Below are 19,923 nucleotides of genomic sequence, written 5' to 3'. Positions count from 1 at the left end.
TAGTAAATTATTTATTTGTAAGTAAACAAAGACTATAATTCAGTCTACCTTTTGTATCAATTCATATTTCTATCAAATATTTTGTGCTTTCTAACCACATTCCAAAATAAAAATGCCAGAAATAAAAACAACGGAGAGAGAAAGAAGGTGGACATACTGTGTTTATGAGACCAGGTGGATGGGAAGCCAAGCCAGGAACATCAGAGGTTCCAGCACAGGTTCCAATGAGGATGGGGAGGGTTGTATCAGGAACGGCATCCGGCATCCGGCATCCGGCATAAATAGGCTGCCAAATCAAACATGCAGATCATCAATCATATTTCCATACCAGATCGGTCGAGGCCCAAGTTCCCGTGACTGTCACCAACACTGTTGGTCAGAAGGGGTCAGTGGAGACCGTGCTACTGTTGGAAGGAGAAAGAGAGGGGAGGGGTGTCCAGAGGCAGAGGGGAGGGACAGGAAGGTGGAGGTGAGAGTCCTTGAATGTTGGCACCATGAGTGACAAAGGGAGAGACTGTGTATACTGTGTGTATGAGACCAGGTGGATGGGAAGCCAAGCCAGGAACATCGGAGGGTTCCAACTGTTCCATCATGGTGTGTATGAGAAGAGAAATGGGGTAGGTGCAATCCTAAAGCAAGAACATGTTAAAATGGCTAGAGGTCAGGACAGTGTCAGGTAGACTGCCATGAGCCATCCAAAGTGTACTCTCAGTGGAAACAATAAGAGGCGCATCCATGAATCTTTCAATAAAGGCTTGAACTGAGGTCAGGATATGCCAATGTTTCAAAACTGTATTATGAACGATTTGAAGTATATGTGGTAACAAAAGAAACTGAGTGGTGTCTTTCCTTTTTTAAATAGGTCAGGTCTAGATTTAGAGAAATCAGTATTATAAGCCTCCGCTACACAGTGAGCTGTTTCAAAAGTGTTGCTTCATCCTGCTGCTCTCTCTAGAAAAAAATGTAAGCATAGAAGAAACGTTTCAGTCTATAGAACCTTTTGGTAAACTGTATTTTAGGGGACTAGGGTGAAGATTGCTGGCTAAAAGAAAACTGTAGCAATCTGTTTCTTTCTTGTATAATGTGGAAATAAGGCTATCATTATGTAACCCAATCTACATGTCAAGGATGGACACTCATTGTTGGGAAAAAAAGTTTAACAAAACTTTCAATCAGGATGACATCCATTTAGAAATTAAATTAAGCGAATAATTTTTCATGCTTTCCATGAAAAAGGCAAACGACATAATTTAAATATTGATACCAATAATGATTTTTCCACAAAAAGGATTATTATTATTTTCATGCCACTCTTTTCCCTGGATCACTACACCCCAGAGGAACACCCAACCAATCATCGCCTATTCACCAAATCGTCATCACTGGACTATTAACTCCAGTTGTAGCTTATTCACACTGTCTATTTATACCTTCCTGGTTCTCTTACTCATTGCAAAGTATTGCCACTGAATTCCATAGTGTATGCCAAGCATTATTCCTTCTGTTTACTTGCCATTAGTTTTGCCATATCTCTTTTGGATTTGTCTGCCTAAATGTATGATTTACTCGACTAGATGTATGATTTTTGTCCTGGACTATTCTCTGGCTCTCCCTGGTTTTGGTAATCACACAGTGTAGGTTCTGACCCATTCTTGTTTTTTGACTGCTGCATGTGTCCATCTCAAAATAAAACTGAGACCTTTTTAAGCTGCAAGCATCTGGCTGTGTCTGAAATGTTAGTTATCAAATCCATTTAATTCTATGTCAAAAAAATATAGTGATAGGCACATTACAGAGCAAATGTAGATCTCATAGAAGTGCCCTTTAGTCTAAAGGAGAAATAATTTAGCTTAAAGACCAAAGAAGCTAAATTTAAATATAAATTCAACAGGAGGGAAATCAATGTGATCTTGAAGATAAATCCTCAAACATCTAATACTTTCTCTTGAGCTATATTACCATAAACACTTTCCGCATCGAAATTGACCATTATCCCCAGACATAGCTTTAATTCCTGACATTTTACTAACATCAGTAGAGTCTAGGAACATATGGCTTGATGAAATGAACAACAAAATTAGAAAGAGGGGAATCAGTTACTACATGCTAGTTACAATGGCTCTTCCTTTCAGTTCTGTGAGGCTTTTTTTATTTTAAGCAGCAAGGATTACAGGATGTTTACAATATTTTATCTTTATTTCATAGTTTTTCTCTTGGATGTGCTGCTTCCAGTGGTGTATGTTTATATTAGCGCTTTTATCCAATCATATTTCAACCATTATGCATTGCCTTGGTCAAAGAAATCTGCCTTGAGGCCTTCAGAATCATTGTGGGTACCCGTAGCTTAAAATAAATGGCAATGACTGTTGCTTTAATCAATTTCCAGGGCCATCCATCAGGCATAATATAATGTTGGAATTTTCACGTCTTTTGATTTGATGGTCAGAGACCATCAGAGTTTGCAAACTGCAACTGCACTGACCTGCAAAGCTAAAATCTATTTGTATATATTTAATAGCTGTTTTTTCAACCCACAATGGCTGACAAAGGAGAAGAAATTGAATTGATTTGTTCGCAGACATACTTACAAAGCTATTTTCAAGACGGACTTTTCAAGAAAAGCTGGACATTGTTAGGAAATTTGGCCAACCCCAAAGCTAGCAAACCTGTACCAGTCAGGAAAAGTGTTTGTCTGTTACTTTCAATTCAGTAACTACGAGTGGCACCTTTTGGCTTACAGCCTCCATGGAACACTGCAAATTGTATGGCTGGGAATGCCTGTTATTTGCAACTGATTTATTTGGTGTTTGGAGCCACAACTGGTTTGCAATCTGTATCCACTGCTTCTGTTGAGCAGACATTCTCAAGCAAATTAAAACTTATGCCAGAAATACAACTGGACATATTCGACTATCCTCTATGGTGACAGGAAAGGACTTATTGTTGGAACTGAAATAAATAACCTTAAATAATCTTAAAATGTTTTTAATGAAAAACACTTTGTATTATCTTTGAATCATAGACTACCAGCAAAGAAATTTATTTCATACTTTTTATTGTTTGTAAAAGTTGGTAAGCTTTGTGAAGAACCATTTATGCTTTTGTGTTTTCTTTCCTATAGAATTTGCCCAAAAACACAAAATCTGCCTTAATTTCAAATCCCCGAGGTTGACTGTATTTTTGCTATTTTATTAGGTTGATATTGATGCTTCTGCTAGATGGAGGTGAATGTAATGTTGAGTCTTGCCCAATGACTTATTGGTATAACATGATGACAAATTAGTTTGCCAAATGCTTACTGATAGTGAGAATAAAACTGAAAATGTTAAACTGTATATATTGATACAAAAAAAAGGAATTATTGTTATTAATATTGTTACTATTGTTATCGGATGTAATCATGGGTGAACTTCCCCTTTAAGCCACAGGCCTGATCTTCATAATAATGTTTTTAAGACCATAATCATAACCTTTCCAATGGTACCACACATTTCCAATGGTGTAATGAGTGCCATCTCATCCCCACAGATAAATCTCATTGGGGTTAGTACTGTGGCAAGCGCCATACCAAAACCCTCCAAGAAAAGATCTAGCACAGTTCAACTCCTTATGAGTGTCCTGGTCTTTGTCCAAGGTGGAGAACTTCTGTCTATTGCTTTCATACATAGAGTCTCCTGAGATCAAAAGAAGTGTCAGTATGGACATGCTGTCCACATTCAGAACATTATCACATCGTCAATAACAAAAATGTTACGTTATTATAATAAATGCAGGTATTTTTAAGGACTACAGTATTATTTCTTACCACATATATAAATACGTAAAAGTCTTTTTTTTCTCCATAACTGTAATTATGTATATATGAACAAACGTGGATAGCGCCATGAATAGTAATAGAGTAATACTATTAATTACTACAAACTTAGAATACTATTAATATTTTAAATCCAGTTTATCCAGTTTAAAACAAAACTTTAAAATCATATTTACAGTTTTTCCCTTCAAATGCAGTCAGTCAGCTTTGAGACAAATTCAGCATCACCTTTGGTAGTTTTGCACTGAGCCATGAGGCTAATCTAGGTAGCAAGCATCCCCAAAATATTTTTATATAAATCCATGGCCAAATCAGCACATTCTTCCCTGATACCACACAGATTTCATTCTGTGGTTTAGGTCATTGTGGTTATGATACTGTAATATAAAAAAAAGGAACTATAATGCTGTGAAGACATCTGGGATAAACAAATCTACTTCTTTTGAAAAATTCTAAGTAATTGTAAACTAGCTTCACTTTAAATAGATCCAAGATTTTTTACAAAATAATTTATTTCATAAATAACTTAAACTTAAAATGTCATGGAATGCGCCCCTACCACTGGTCACGTGGTATCGCCCGGCGCGTGCAGTGGGAGTTCGTCGTTAACTGTGTATTTATAAGCACGCCTGCGTTATTAAGCGCACACCTGAATCGGTTTAGTCTCGTCATGTTTGTAATTATTTAAACTCTTGTCAGTGTGTGCGTTATTGTCAGTCACTGTTCACGTTCATGTTCACAGTTATTGTCCCTATTAAAGTTCATGTTTGTGCCTTTGTGTGTGTTCACCGCTTGTGTTAGATGCGATTGCCGATGTCTTCAATGTTCGTCATTCTGTACGTCCTGCTCCTTGCCCTGCGGCACTCGGGCCGTTACATAAAAATACATTTAAAAAGTGAATTTGGGTATGTATTTATAAAAGGCCAGGGTTATGAGTATGATAGCTTCAAATTTTTTGCGATTACAGTAACCTCATACATTCAAAGATGTAATATAAACAAACATGTCTGGGGTAACTAAGTACAACTGGGGAAACAATTTTTGCTGAATATTTTTTTGCTCTACCTTGCCTTGCATTTTTCGTATTTCAAAGAGACATTTTGCTTGGGCAAAGGCTATTAGAACAGCATAAAGGACAAATCTGAAATGTCTTCCTATTCTCTATAAAGTCTTCTACATAAAGTTTAAAGTGCATGTAGTCTATATATTCAGTTTAGAATTAAATTGGGAAAAGTAAGACCATAACTACACACCTAAACTAATCTTCAACATCTCACTCTCTCCCTCACCCACCTGCTCCTCCATTGACAAAGCCGGTAACATGGAGTTTGTATCCTTCAGTTTCAGATTTCACAGAGAAAAAGGAGTACCGGGCGTTCACCGTCAAACCCTCAAAGTCCTGCAGGTCCACTCTCAGTTCATACTTCCTCTTGCGTGTGAGCTGATAGAGGTTTTCTAATCCTGAGTGTGTAGGACATACACATGTTATAAAGGTTATAATGAAGCTTCAGGTGAAAATGCCAGTATTCTACGTAAGAAGCAATACAGTTATGTGAACACTTAAATTTTTTTATTTATTGCTGCTGTTTTGTTGAACACAGTGTAAACTGTAAGTGAATTTCACTCTGGGATTAATAAAATGTGACAATTGTTTATGTGAAAAAACCTTTAAATGACATTCACAAACATGTCAAAATGGTGGCAGAATTATGAAAATATAATTTTTTTAATGAATATGAACAATGTGTGTGGATCTGTTTATATATATTTTTTGAAAGTAGCATTACAAACAGGAAAGTAGAAGTCTCAGTATCATGGTTCTTTCCTTGGTCCTTGAGACAAGTTTTCTACATTTTTAATTTATGTATTTATTTATAATTATTATTTTTTACTTGTGAGTCTTTCTAAAAAGGTATAATTCTTGTTCAGCAAGTGTCATGGCATGGACCCACTCTTTCTCTTCCTCTGATGTGGCTTTACCTCATGCCCATCCATTGTTGGCCCATAATGTGTCACACCTGTATTTCATTGTCATCCTTGTATCCTTGTTCATATTTGTCTTTTGTCTGTTTAACCCAGTGTACACTGTTGCTTCAACTGCCCTACTGTGTCCCTTTCATTTTTATTAACATTCCAAAAATGTATACAATACAGATTTGTATTATATTTTCTACTTATTTATTATCCATTTTACATTTATTATTTGGCATTTAACTGACACTTTTAGCCAAAGCAACTGAACTGCATGAGCCACTGTAAATTCTCACCCCCGCCAGTATTCTCCGTATTTGTTCCCAAAACCGTTCTTGTAGTGCTTCCATGGTCTGTAGAAATTCCCACTGCCATCCATTCTCCTCTGAAACACCTGATATGAAAGTTGTAATATTGTATGTAAATGGACTCCACACTCTCATACTGTAAGAAACTGTGAAGGATTTATCTTATCTTTTATTATAAACAATTACACAGCAGATTGCTTTTTGAAAAGATTAAATATTCTATTATTATAATTCTTTGTCCTAATGTATCACAAATTTGATCATATTAATATGTTACTTTATTAAAGAACTGCTATTAAAAAAAAAAAAATTTAAAGCAGTGGTGTAGGTTATTTCATCCTTGGGGCAGACACCACTTACACCACCCAACCTAACATTATATGAGCAGAGTGAGCAGAAATTATTGAGGCAGACAACCCATTTCATTTGAAGTGACACTATTCATAAAAATATCAATAATAACCATTAATGGCAATTATTTTCTAATGACTGGATTAGATGTCCACTAAAATCAACACTGTAGTTATTCTAATAGAGAGACACATTGTAACATACCGTCCATCTCCCATCCTGTGAATCATTTATCAAACAGCCCATGTCACAGTACACCTGTACAGGTGTTTCACCTGCAGGGTAGATGGTGTACACTCCACTCAGTGTTTGTCCATTAGCATAGACATCAGAGCAGTCTGTTGGAAACAGTTCCTGAGAAACAGGGGTGCTCCCCACCAAGAGGGGGAGCACTAGACCCAGAAACACCATGTCCTAAGGAAAGACATACAGGCAGACTGAGAAATATGATACTGGAATACAGAAACTGCAGTAAAGGCCAACTGCAAACAATTAAACTGCAGCCCAAAACATACAAAAAAATAACTGCATATTCGTATACTCAGTCAAATAAAAAATTACATTTGAAGTTGTTTTGTTTTACAAGAGTTTCAAGTAAACCTTTAGAATATAAACCATTTTTGCAACATAGTGAATTTAAATTAGTTCAGGGCCAGTTAAAAGAGCAAGTTGGAATAAGCAGTTAGAAAGATGAAAATACACTGTGACCTACTGTCATTTCAGCCCAAGTCTGATGCAGAGTTTCACAATCTGAACCTTGATGGCAAATAAACAATAATATTATGCAAACTTGAATGTCTGTTTAAAATTAAGACTCTGGACCTGTGACAAAAAATAAAACACAAACTAAATTCTGTGTGTGTGTGTGTGTGTGTGTGTGTGTGTGTGTGTGTGTGTTTACTTTGCTTAGTCTTTTATTTTGTAAAATCTACCAGTTTTAATAAGTGCATTATGAGGTAAATTGTGCTGCCTATAATACCTGCTATCTTATACAGAACAATAAAACATCCTGGTACATTACAGATCAAAGTGTGACTCACCTGTAGCGTTTCTCTCACCCTGTCTCAAATGTTCACACTCCCATCCCTGACAGATTCTCAAATCCTTCCTACCTTAAAGTCTATACACATTTTGTGATCAGATCAGAATATTTTCTCATGAATTGCACAGCCGCCAGTAGCAGATTGCATCATCATAAGAGTCAGCTTTAGGAATATGACCTTTGAACACTAAATCTCCAGTTTGTGCTGCCCAGTCCTCAAATATACTCCTGCGGAGAGAAATGCCTTTAGGCCTGTGATATCATTGTTTTTGTTAAGGTGTTATGGTGTTAATGTGTGCTATTATCCGTCTGAATGTAGGTTTACAAGCCTGGTCAGAAAGACAGAAACCGACATGAGGGAGAGGGAGAGAGAGAGAGAGTCGAGATAACCAACAAAACAGACCTCTTCCTGAGCAGCCAAGCTATTGATAGCATGAGTGAATGGTTGGTGAGACTGCGATGTTACAGTGGATGTTACTGAAACTGAAGGAGGACAGGAATGGTGGAATTGAGCACTGAAAAGAAGCAGAAGCTTAACATATGCTGTAGTGATGAGAAGGTCTAGAACTGGAGAGAATAATGGACCTCCCTGAACTGCAGTCTGGATAAATAAAGGAAAACAGCTTCATTTGGGCTGGACTTTGGAAAACATCCTCATTTGTGGCTGGATTGGGGTGGCATGTGTAGATGCTTTTGGCTTCTTTTGCTTTTAAGGAATTTTTCTCTTCCTGAAGAACCTGTGCTCTCTGAAGACAAGATTTTTTAAAGTCAAATTCTGAGCAATTAAACTTTTCATTATTATGACACCTGTACTCCTTTTGTCTGAGTAGGCATAATTGTTATGCAATGTCATCACTGATCATTTACCAAAAATTAGAAGTACCACCCACAAACCAAAAAACTCTACAATTAATGGAATAATTATTGATAAACCAGCAATAACAGTGTAAATGTCATAACGCTAAATCCCCTGACAGACTCTAATACCCAGCAACCCGTTCGTCACCCAGTCAACGACTCAACCAATCGGAGGTATCCAATCAGATCAGTGTCACCAGAATATTGAACTCAACTGTATGTCCTGTTTATTGGATTATATACGACTGTTTCTAACTCTAAATCATTACTCAAGTATTGCCAAAAGTCTCTAGAATCATACTCAGCCTTGTTTTGGATTGTCTTTTTGTGTACCGTACCTTTTCTTAGTATTCCTCGTTGTTGTATTTAGTCTACCCCTTTTGGATTGTCTGCCTGGATATATTGTGATCTTCTGGTGTCTGACTCAGACTGTTAAGATCTCTACTATTTGGATTAGTCCTTTATGTTCCCTTTTTGTCATCACACTAGATTATTGCACAACCCCTGAACAACGATTGAACCAAACTGCTGTTTTATGTCCGCAAGCGTGTTTCTGCCCGACCCGTCACAGTAAATAATGTGATAAATGATAGACCGAATGACGGATAGGTAAATAAGGACCACATGTATCAAATTCTCTATGAATGAGCTATAATGAAACAAAAACGAACCAAACAATGCTCATGGTAAACTGCGTGGGATTAACACTGAGTACTCTGCTAAATATAAAAAAATATAAAGAAAGTTAAATTGAAGCTGTTTTGTATTTCATCTTCAAATGATCTGCTAATCCTAAATGTTTGCATACTTTTGTCACTCAGATATTTAATATTGGATTGTAACGCGGAAGGGGTGGTGAGCGAGGGCGAACACACGGCGCCATGGATGTTAAGATGCACGGAACTAACTAAGGATGCCATAACATAAGGGATATATAATAATCTTTAACTGACAGACTAACAGTACCGACTATAACAAAAGACTAAACAGACAAACAAAGCAACATAAACAGCGAGGATAACTAAACAGAGAGCGCGGGGAGAAAACATGAACGTGGGGCGAGGAATGGGAAGCGGGATTAAACGGGATCTAACTAAACACGGAGGAGCTATGACAAACGGGATCTAACTAAACACCGAGGAACTAGGACAAACGGGATCTTTAACAAAAACACTTGCAGGTGAAAACGAACTAGGACGAACGTAGGACGAACGAACACAAACGGTAAATGTCCAGAAACACACTTTTACAAAAACAAAGCGAGAGAAAGACACTCTATTACAAAAACAAAAACAAGATAAGTAGGGACAGGATTTTTATTACACTACAATCAGGGACAAATTAGAAACAGCTGGCGTGAAAGGGGCGGAGACAGGGCACCATGGAGACGAATGAAAACCCGGAAGTGATTTGGTTGCCATGACAACAGGGATTGCTCAGGTTTGTGGACGTGACATGGATCATTTTCCCCAATAAATAAATGAAAGCCTAATATTTTTGTATCATTTGTTTGATTTGTTTCACGGCACAGTCTCCTCCTCCTAAAAGAATGTTACATTAGGAGAGGGTATTTACACCCCAAATATTAACATAATGTAATGCCAGGAGAGGGGAATTACACAATTACTGTCAGAATGTTACATTTGTCAAAGTGCAGAATGTATGTCCATTGTGGAACGACAGAGCATATCCTAAAAGTTCAATGAAGGAACGTACTTAATCTTGTATTAAATACTTTATCAGTCTGCACCTCACCTGCTCCTCCATCTGTGTAGCCAAAAACATGGAGCTTGTAGCCATCAGCTTCAGAGTCCACAGAGAAAGACGAGTATTTGTCATGAGCTATGCCCCCCTGGAAGTCCTCTAGGTCCACTCACAGCTCTTATTTCCTCTTAAATTTGAGCTGATGGAGGTTCTCTAACCCTAGTCACATATAACACATATAAGTTTTAAGGCTCAGTTAACAGTAGAATTTGTGATTGACTAGTTGGCAAGGACATAAATAAATAAGCAAATAAATAAATAACCAAATAAATGCCATATAAACTTGAATTTTATTACTGTCTTAATAAGAATATAATTCCGTAGTACTATTGTGAGGATGGAGGCGAGGCAGGATGCAGAGTCAATCCGTTATTACAGACGTCTGTTAGAACATGTGACAAAACAACACGAAGACTTTGAAGACTTAAACATGAACGAACTCTACTGACTAACACAATGACGCAAACAACTTATGTGGGGTCTTATGTGTGTCTTGGTCGTGGCTGTTCATTCTGTAATGATGAGCGGTAAGGAGGCGGACGCATGTGCTGAGTGGAGCGAGATTTAATAGGGGCAAATCCCAAATCAGGGTCATTTAGGCAGTCTAGGGTCACAGAGCCGACACGGAGAGTACTGGGAAACATAACAAAATAAAAACACGAAGGCAAACTAGGGAAGCAGGCTATAACTAAGACAGGGTTAAGACTCAGGACCAGGAAACACAAATACGGAGCACAAAGACACAACCCTCAAAGATTCTAACATTAATTCAAACCATGAAACAAACAGTCAAACCTCCAGACAAACAAACAAACAATGAACCACGAGCAAGGCACACAACAGGGTTTAAATACATGAACTCGAAATGAGGTACAGGTGTACGCAATCAAACATGTGAGGACAAAACGAAACTATGGAACGGTACAAAACACAAGACGTGGAAAACATGTAATATGGAAGGGATTGATCGTGACACACACACACACACACACACACGGGGGCTGTGCCGTAACAACTATATGTAAAGTTGCAGTGTGGTTTTTCTCGTTGGATTATCCTCTGGTTGGTTAAGGTCTGAGTTTACTTACCTCTGTCTTAGATTCTGTGTAATTCAAGGCTTGTTGTCTGCACCTGGTTGTTAGTTGCTTGTTAGCTGTAATTATTCACTATGGGTGTAGTTTTGCCCTGGCTTTAGGTGTGAATTGAGGGGCAAGCTCAGCACTTATTGAACAGACTTAAATTCGACCAACTCTAACTTCAGATTTAGTATGCTTTGGTTTTTCTCATTCACAAACTGATCTAAGTATCTTTTTTAAGTATCTGAGAGTGGCATTTTACTCCTCTTTTGAATTTCATGCCATTACAGTGTCTTTCCCCACCAAACTTCTTATCATTGTCATCTACCGGCCTCCAGGTTCCCTAGATTACTTCATTGATGAGATCGACAACCTCCTGAGTCAATTCCCCATTGAAGGAAATCCATTCATTCTCATTGGAGACTTCAACTTTCCATCAGACAAGCTGCATTCCTCCTGCATCTTTCCGCTGTTGACAGCAGCATCTGATCCACGCAAGCCCTTCACTATTTTTGCTTCTTTCCTTAATCCTCCCCCTCCCCCACCTTCCTTATCTATTATTCCTAAGGATTTCAAAGTTTCAAAGTTTCAAAGTTTGATTTGTCACATACACAGTCATACGTGGTATAACTCGCAGTGAAATGCTTTTGTGACTGCTGTGTCCAGGCTGAGGAGATACAGGGATACAATATATGTGTAATATAATATGTATATATACACAATGTACTATGTATATGTATACATGTGTATATACAAAATGTACAATTACCAGTTGCAATTTTAAATTTACAGTTTACAATTTACAGTCTTTTTATGATGTTATTGACATAATTTTTAACCAGTCTAGCCCAATTCTTCCAATGTCATCATTGCCAATTCTAACCCACTATATAGGTGGAGATTATCGTGAGAGCTACAACACTGGGAGAATGGGGATTATCATGCACTTCTTCTTAGACACAAGCTAACACATGTGTAACATGTGTTGCTCACTCACTCTGTATACATGAGAGACATCCTCCAGTGGCTAGAATTATGCTGATCTACAAAGTAAGAGAAACAAGGGAACTAGATCCATCCATGCCAGAGAGCAGAGTGAATGTCCCATTAAAACATAATGATGTTTTGCAGAATTTGTTGGTATTTCTTGTTTTCAAGAAGGACATGGTTATTTTTGGCTTTATGGTACTTTTGATAAAGCAACACTACAACCTGGCCCTGAAACAGGCCTCCCAGGCTGCATGCATGTGGTCTGACCACCAGACCAAAACAGAAGCTCACTGTCATGGCAACCAGGTTACATACGTACCCTCCTGAGTGACTTTCCCCTTCCCAGGTCATGTAATTTATTGTGCTTATCATGCTCACATAAAATGTTTTTGGGGTTTTTTTGGTCATGCACATGCTAAAGCACTTTGAATTGCATTTGTAATCTGACAGCCTTTATGATTGCCAAACAAATAAATACATCAATCAACAACATTTATTCAAGACTTTTATTCATAATGCTTTTGATAAGGAAAAACAAGCCAGCCATGAAAATATAATAGTCAGTACTAACGGGAGCTTATCTACCATAAGAGTACTTTATTCTATTAACATCCCAAAACACAATGAAAGATTCAGCACATAGATGATTTTAAAAATGCAGACAGAGGATCAAAGATGATACACTATGCCCAGAGGAATAACACTACATCTTAGAAAAGTCCTATATGTTCCTAAATGTTTTTTAATGTAGAAAATATAATGCTTATCTGTAGTTCAATACGGGTAGCTTTAGCCATTAATACAAAATAATTTCCTGTGCTGATTTATTATTCAGTGTAGCAATTCTCCCTGCTGATGTGTTATTCTTTGTAGTAATTTCGCCTGCTGATGTATTATTCTGTGTAGCAACTTCCCATACTGATGTGTTATGTATTTAAGAAATTTAATTGAATTTATCTTCGCTGAACTGTTGTATGTCCAAGTGGTGCTCGCAAAACAATGTGGGGTTTATAGATAATTGGGACACATTTGAGGGCAAGCCTGGACTTTTAGGGTGGGATGGTATCCATCCTACTAGGGAGGGTGCTGCTTTCCTTTCCTGTAACATAAACCATAGTCTCATGACAGATTTAGTTAATCTATGACAATCCAGAATGGAGGCCAGGCAGCAGACAAAGAGAATAAACCAACCATCTGCTGGTCACTACGTGACATCACCCGAAGTTCATCATATTGACACTGTGTCTGTTCACCGAGCTAAGCAGAATACAGAAAACAAAGAAAAAACATGTCTTAATAACATAATAAGTATTAAAGTAACTGATTCACAGAACACTACCTGCACCTTTTATCTAAAGATGGGTTTGCTAAATGTTAGATCCCTAACATCTAAAGTGCTCATGATAAATGAAATCCTAACAGATCATAGATTTAATGTACTTTGCCTAACAGAAATCTGGATCAAGCCAAGTGAAAACTTAGCTTTAAACGCAACTTGTCCTTCTGGCTACAGCTATGTACACCGCCCTTGTCTAACTAGCCGTGGAGGCGACATTGCAGTTATTTATTTATATTGACACGTTAGACATAAACCAGAAAGCTGGTTATGATTTCAAGTCCTTCGAAATTCTTTTTACTAGTATGATGTAGCTAGCGATAAGAAGCCCACCCAGCTTCTTCCACTATTTGGCATCTACAAGCCACCAGGACCCCACTCAGAATTTATTAAGGAATTTGCAGATTTCCTTTCTAATCTATTCACTCTAGTAGAAACAGCCATTATTGTAGGTGATTTCAATATTCACTTTGATAGTGCCCAAGACCCTCTGAGATCGGTCTTTAGTTCTATATTAGAATCAATTGGTTTCATCCAATGTATAAGAGAAACCACACACTCTGGTGGACATTCGCTTTATTTAGTACTGACATATTGTGTAGACATAGAGAACGTAGTTATATTACTCCAGTCGGATGTCATCTCAGACAATTCACTCATTTCATTTGAACTATGTATGAGTCACAATATAGTAACCTCACCTCACTATCATACCATATGCACTATCATGTCAGCCACTGCACCTAGATTTATTGTGAGTCTCCCAGACTTATCATTTGTGACTATGATACCCTCAAACCCCAGGGAACTTGATCAAATAACTGAATGCTTAGAATCAGTATTCCACTACACACTTAATGATGTTGATACACTTAAGAATAAAAAAAATTGGGGGAAAAAAATATTACCTTGGTATAATGACCACATTCACAATTTAAAACAAAACACTCAAAAAATAGAATGTAAATGGCACCACACTAAGCTTATTTAGTATATTTGGTACAATTAAATATCTCATTTAGTATATTTAGTACAATTACATATCTAACTAAGAGTAAAACTGACACCAATGCTCAGATTACATCATCACACAGTAGTAATGAATTTCTTTAATGAGAAAATTAAGCACATTAGAGATAACATTACGAGTATTATGACATTGGGCAGCTACTTAGACATCAGAACAACCAAGCCAAAAATGACTCTAGAATCCTTTACACCTATTGAAGAACCAGAATTTACATCTCTGATATCACAATCAAAATCCTCCTCTTGTTTAGTAGATTCACTTGGCTAAGTTCCTAAACCATTCAATTTAGCAGTATTCAGACCACATATTAAAACATCTAACCTCAACCCGTCAGCTGTCAAACTACAGGCCGATCTCAAACCTTCCATTTATTTCCAAGATCCTAGAAAAAGCTGTAGCTCAGCAACTAAGTTCATATCTGAATCAGAACCAGATACATGAAGTCTCAGTCAGGGTTTAGGCCTAATCACAGTATGAAACAGCACTGATTAAAGTAGTTAATGACTTGTTGTTGGCTTCTGACCACCCTCTTTGCTTATATTGCTTGATCTGAGTGTAGCATTTGACATTATAGATCACAACATTTTACTAGATAAACTCAAAAATGTTAGGGATTAAAGGAATAGCCCTTTCCTGGTTTAAATCTTATCTAGACTGTAGCTACCAGTTTGTTAACATAAATGGAGACTTCTCAGCAAATGGAGACTTCTCATAAGGTTAGCTATGGTGTCCCATAAGGCTCTGTTATAGGGCCTTTGCTTTTTTCTTTATATATGCTACCTCTGTGACATTTTATGTAAACACTGTGCTAGTTTCCACTGCTACGCTGATGATACTCAGCTATGTGTCTCAGCCAAACCAGAGGACATATCAGCTTAGTATTACTGATGAATGCATAAAGGACATCAGACACTGGATGTTGAGGAACTTTCTCTCACTTAATCCTGAAGAAACAGAGGTGTTTCTATTAGGACCTAGACAGCAAGGTCTAATTATTATAATTACGCAATGAACCTCAGTGGTCTCCCAATCATATCTTCTCTAATAGTTAAAGTTCTTGGAGGGATTATGGATCCCAGTCTCTCGTTCAAAGGTCATGTAAATAATATTTCTAGGACCGCCTTTCTCCACCTTAGAAACATTTCAAAGATTAGGAACATGCTCTCCTCACATGTTGCAGAAAAGGTAGTCCATGCATTTATTACTTCAAGATTGGACTACTCTAATGCATTACTATCTGGCTGTACCATTAAGCTCCAGCTAGTTCAAAATGCAGCAGCCAGAGTTCTTACTAGAACTAGATCACATCACTCCTATCTTAGCTACTTTACATTGGCTCCCAGTAACGTTTTGTAGTGATTATAAAATACTTCTAATAAACTACAAAGCACTGAATGGTCTTGCCCCACAGCACCTTAGAAAACTCTTAGTGCATTATGATCCACCACATCTACTTAGACCAAAAGGTGCAGGCTCTTTACTAGTAACAAGTATAAGAAAATCTACTGCAGGGTCAGAGCCTTTTCTTAGAAAGCTCCCACGCTATGTAATAATCTTCCTGTAAATGTTTGAAACGAACACATAGTCTCAATATTTTGGACACATGCATACCGTCAGGATAAGACTAGGACCTCTGGAAAATTGGACTAGACAGTAACTGTTTATTTTTTCATATTTTATTTATTTTTTGCTTAAAATTGTTATTATTGTGGTGACCGTTATCACCCAGAGGAGGATGGGCCCCCCCTCCCCCTTTGAGTCTTGGTTCCTCTCATGCTCCTCATGCTCAAGGGAGCTTTGCCTTGCCACTCTCACCCTTGGCTTGCTCACTGGGGGCTTGGAATTGGACATTTGTAAAGCTGCTTTGTGACAACATCTGTTGTAAGAAGCTCTATATAAATACATTTTGACTGATTGATTGAATCTGTTTACTTAAATTATTCAAATGAATTGTTCAATGTAGTTTCTTTTTTGCAATTGTTCTAAAATGTTTTCTTTGCATTACACCACCACTCTGTACAAGCCCTTTCCATATATGTTTTGTGTCGTGTTTGGCACTTTTAATTTCTACACATAACTATATTCTGACATTCTAAAACAAGGTTTTCTGCTAGGCACGTTCTCTTATATTTTCCTCCTTCTTTTCTCTTTTGGACATATTTCAGATTGAATGATCAGAATGTGTACATATAGACCATAATCATTTAATTGTTAACTTTGGTTATTCTCATATCTCATCTAAACTGGTTCCTCATGCTCACCTTAGACTTCAGGGTTTAACTCATGGTGACACAGTGTCTTATGTCCTTGTTCTGGTAGCTATTCCAGTCTAAAAAATATTTTATTCATCTCAGCAGCTAATTAATTATCAAGCCCTTCCTGAACAAATTTTTTTTTTTGCTGTGGGTAAGATTCAGAAACACTCATATATGAAGAAACATAGTCCTCTACCCTGCCATTACAAGAAAAAAGGGAGTCCCCCCACCTCCAGAAGTTGGTTTAGCCCCCCACTCCCCACCTCCAGAGGTTGGTTTAGCCCAACCCCCTCCCCCCAGAGGGACCTGGGACCTGGGTTTATAACAATTTCCACAATTTATTTTGTCAGTACAAAAAAAAAAAAAAGCTATGGAAATTCAAGGAACAACCTGTAGAGCTCTGCAAAAATATTTCAAGGCATAAATCAAGGCAAGGATATATAACAGAACCTAAAGCTTTGATTGTTGCCAGGACCACAATGACCTCAGTAAATTTGATATCATACACTCCTTCAAAACGGCAAAACGGGCCTTGGTGAGCGAGGTATGGTAGAGCCCAACAGCCACTCTAAAAGAGCTCCTGTGCAGAGACGGGCGAACCTGCAGGAATGATGACCATCTCTGGATCACTTTTATAGCAGAGTACCAAGTGTAGGAGCCACTGCAAATCTCAATACGGTATTCAGCAAAGCACAAATAATTTATTTATAATAGCCCCAGCGTAATTCTGCCTGTTTTATTAGAGTCACCAGCCCCTGTGTAAGTCTGCTTGTTCTATTACAGTAACTAGCCCCACTGTAATGAGCCACCTGTACATTAAAAATGCAACTTTGCCCGCAAAGCTCCATAGAGCAACTGTAACAGGGAGGCTGCCAGGTAAACAATGGGGCTGCACCCCCTCTGTTGGTAAACAGGAGGATGGCAGCCAACCCATGTGGAGATTAACATGGTGTTATGTAAATGGTGTAAATACATTAAGATAGAGCAGCCCCTGTGGCTAAACAGACCAGAACACTGTCTCACTGAACACACCAGAACACTAAACACACCTGAACACTAAACACACCAGTACACTGAACACACCAGAACACTGAACACATCAGAACACTAAACACACCAGAACACTGAACACATCAGAACACTGAACACATCAGTACACTGAACACACCAGAATACTAAACATACCAGAACACTGAACACACTAGAACACTAAACACACCAGAACACTGAACACATCAGTACACTGAACACACCAGAATACTAAACACACCAGAACACTGAACACACTAGAACACTAAACACACCAGAGCACTGAACACATCAGTACACTGCACACACTATAACACTAAACACACCAGAACACTGAACACACCAGAACACTAAACACACCTGAACACTAAACACACCAGAACACTAAACACACCAGAACACTAAACACATCAGTACACTGTCTCACTGAACACACCAGAACACTAAACACACCAGAACACTGAACACATCAGAACACTAAACACACTAGAACACTAAACACATCAGTACACTGAACACACCAGAACACTAAACACACCAGAACACTAAACACACCAGAACACTGAACCCATCAGAACACTAAACACACTAGAACACTAAACACATCAGTACACTGAACGCACCAGAACACTGCACACACCAGAACACTGTCTCACTGATCATACCAGAAAAATGAACACACCAGAACACTAAAAACACCAGAACACTAAACACACCTGAACACTGAACGCACCAGAACACTGAACACACCTGAACACTAAACACACCAGAACACTGTCTCACTGAACACACCAGAACACTGAACAGTCTCACTGAACTCACCAGAACACTGAACACACCAGAACACTGAACACACCAGAACACTGTCTCACTGAACAATGTGTTAAAAGAATCAATTAAGTAATAACATGAAGTACAATTGATTTAGATATAATAAATATTGGAATAATAAAACAAAATAAATACTTTAAAAAACTAAAGCGCAATTAAAAAATAAAGTAATAGAATAAAGTACTGGTAGATAGTGATAGTGACAGAAATAGTGCAAAAGCTGAACTATAAGCACGAGTAAAAATCTAATAATAATCAAAGATTTTTTTTTGTTACATACATATGCTGAGTATATGTATATACTGTGCTAGATTTTTTTGTTACATACATATGCTGAGTATATGTATATACTGTGCTAGATTTGTTTGTTACATACATATGCTGAGTATATGTATATACTGTGCTAGATTTTTTTGTTACATACATATGCTGAGTATATGTGTATACTGTGCTAATTTTTTTGTTACATACATATGCTGAGTATATGTGTATACTGTGCTAGATTTTTTTGTTACATACATATGCTGAGTATATGTATATACTGTGCTAGATTTGTTTGTTACATACATATGCTGAGTATATGTATATACTGTGCTAGATTTTTTTTAACTTACTACTCTCCTTGTTTCTCATCAGATAGTATACAGTAAGAGGGGAGTTTGAGAAACTCAGACATTTGAGAAACCTTCAGCATGTTTAGGGAGGAACATAGGAAGACAGGGAACTGTAGTGTTATAGCCATTAAATAACTTTACAGTAACTCTACTGCTAAATAACATGAACAACGCAACTACTTGGTTCTTTGGCTTGGAAACTTGATACAGTCTAGACAAGGCATTTCAACACAAGAGAGACAGTAGAAAATCATGAAACAAACCTTGAACATACTGCACATTCCAAAGATTCCACAGTTCTATAATGTGAGGGTTGGCTGCATTCTGCATCTCTAATGTGAATGACCAGAATGTGTTCCTGTACACAATAATTAGTTCTTTTTAAATTGGATTGCCTCTTCAACTCATCAAAAAAGGTTTTCTCATGCTTTTCTCATAGTAGGAAAAAAGGTCTAAGTGTAGGAAACTGTTTACACTGCAGAGAGAATATATACTTTTACCTGTAGGAAAGCACTGTATTAAACAACAACCTGACAACATGAGGGAATATTTCAGCTGGTACACAATCTCATTCATTATTTTTGTGGACTCACAAGGTCAAACAGCATTTCAAGTTCAAGTTTGGTTTATTTGTCACATACATAGTTATACATG

At 37.5% G+C, this 19,923-nt stretch overlaps 1 protein-coding gene across 2 annotated transcripts; it reads right to left on the bottom strand.

Moving 5' to 3' along the window:
- Positions 1–5,098: 5,098 nt before the first annotated feature.
- LOC113589564 (microfibril-associated glycoprotein 4-like) lies at positions 5,099–8,757 on the bottom strand. Of its 2 annotated transcripts, none has more exons than XM_081701435.1 (6): positions 8,683–8,757; positions 7,485–8,232; positions 7,157–7,266; positions 6,649–6,858; positions 6,082–6,179; positions 5,099–5,275 (listed from the first exon to the last, which is right to left on the bottom strand). In XM_081701435.1, the coding sequence occupies exons 3-6, from the start codon at positions 7,160–7,162 to the stop codon at positions 5,233–5,235; spliced, it is 357 nt and encodes a 118-aa protein (XP_081557561.1). In that variant the 5' UTR covers positions 7,163–7,266; positions 7,485–8,232; positions 8,683–8,757; the 3' UTR covers positions 5,099–5,232. The 2 variants fall into 2 exon arrangements, with proteins under 2 accessions (XP_081557561.1, XP_081557560.1); XM_081701434.1 differs by having other exon boundaries at positions 7,157–7,200.
- Between the last annotated feature and the right edge of the window lie 11,166 nt (positions 8,758–19,923).

The sequence above is a fragment of the Electrophorus electricus genome, chromosome 18, assembly GCF_041902795.1.
Source record: "Electrophorus electricus isolate QZ-2024a chromosome 18, ASM4190279v1, whole genome shotgun sequence".
Taxonomy (NCBI): Eukaryota; Metazoa; Chordata; class Actinopteri; order Gymnotiformes; family Gymnotidae; genus Electrophorus; species Electrophorus electricus.
This window is presented reverse-complemented; position numbering and strand designations above follow the sequence as displayed.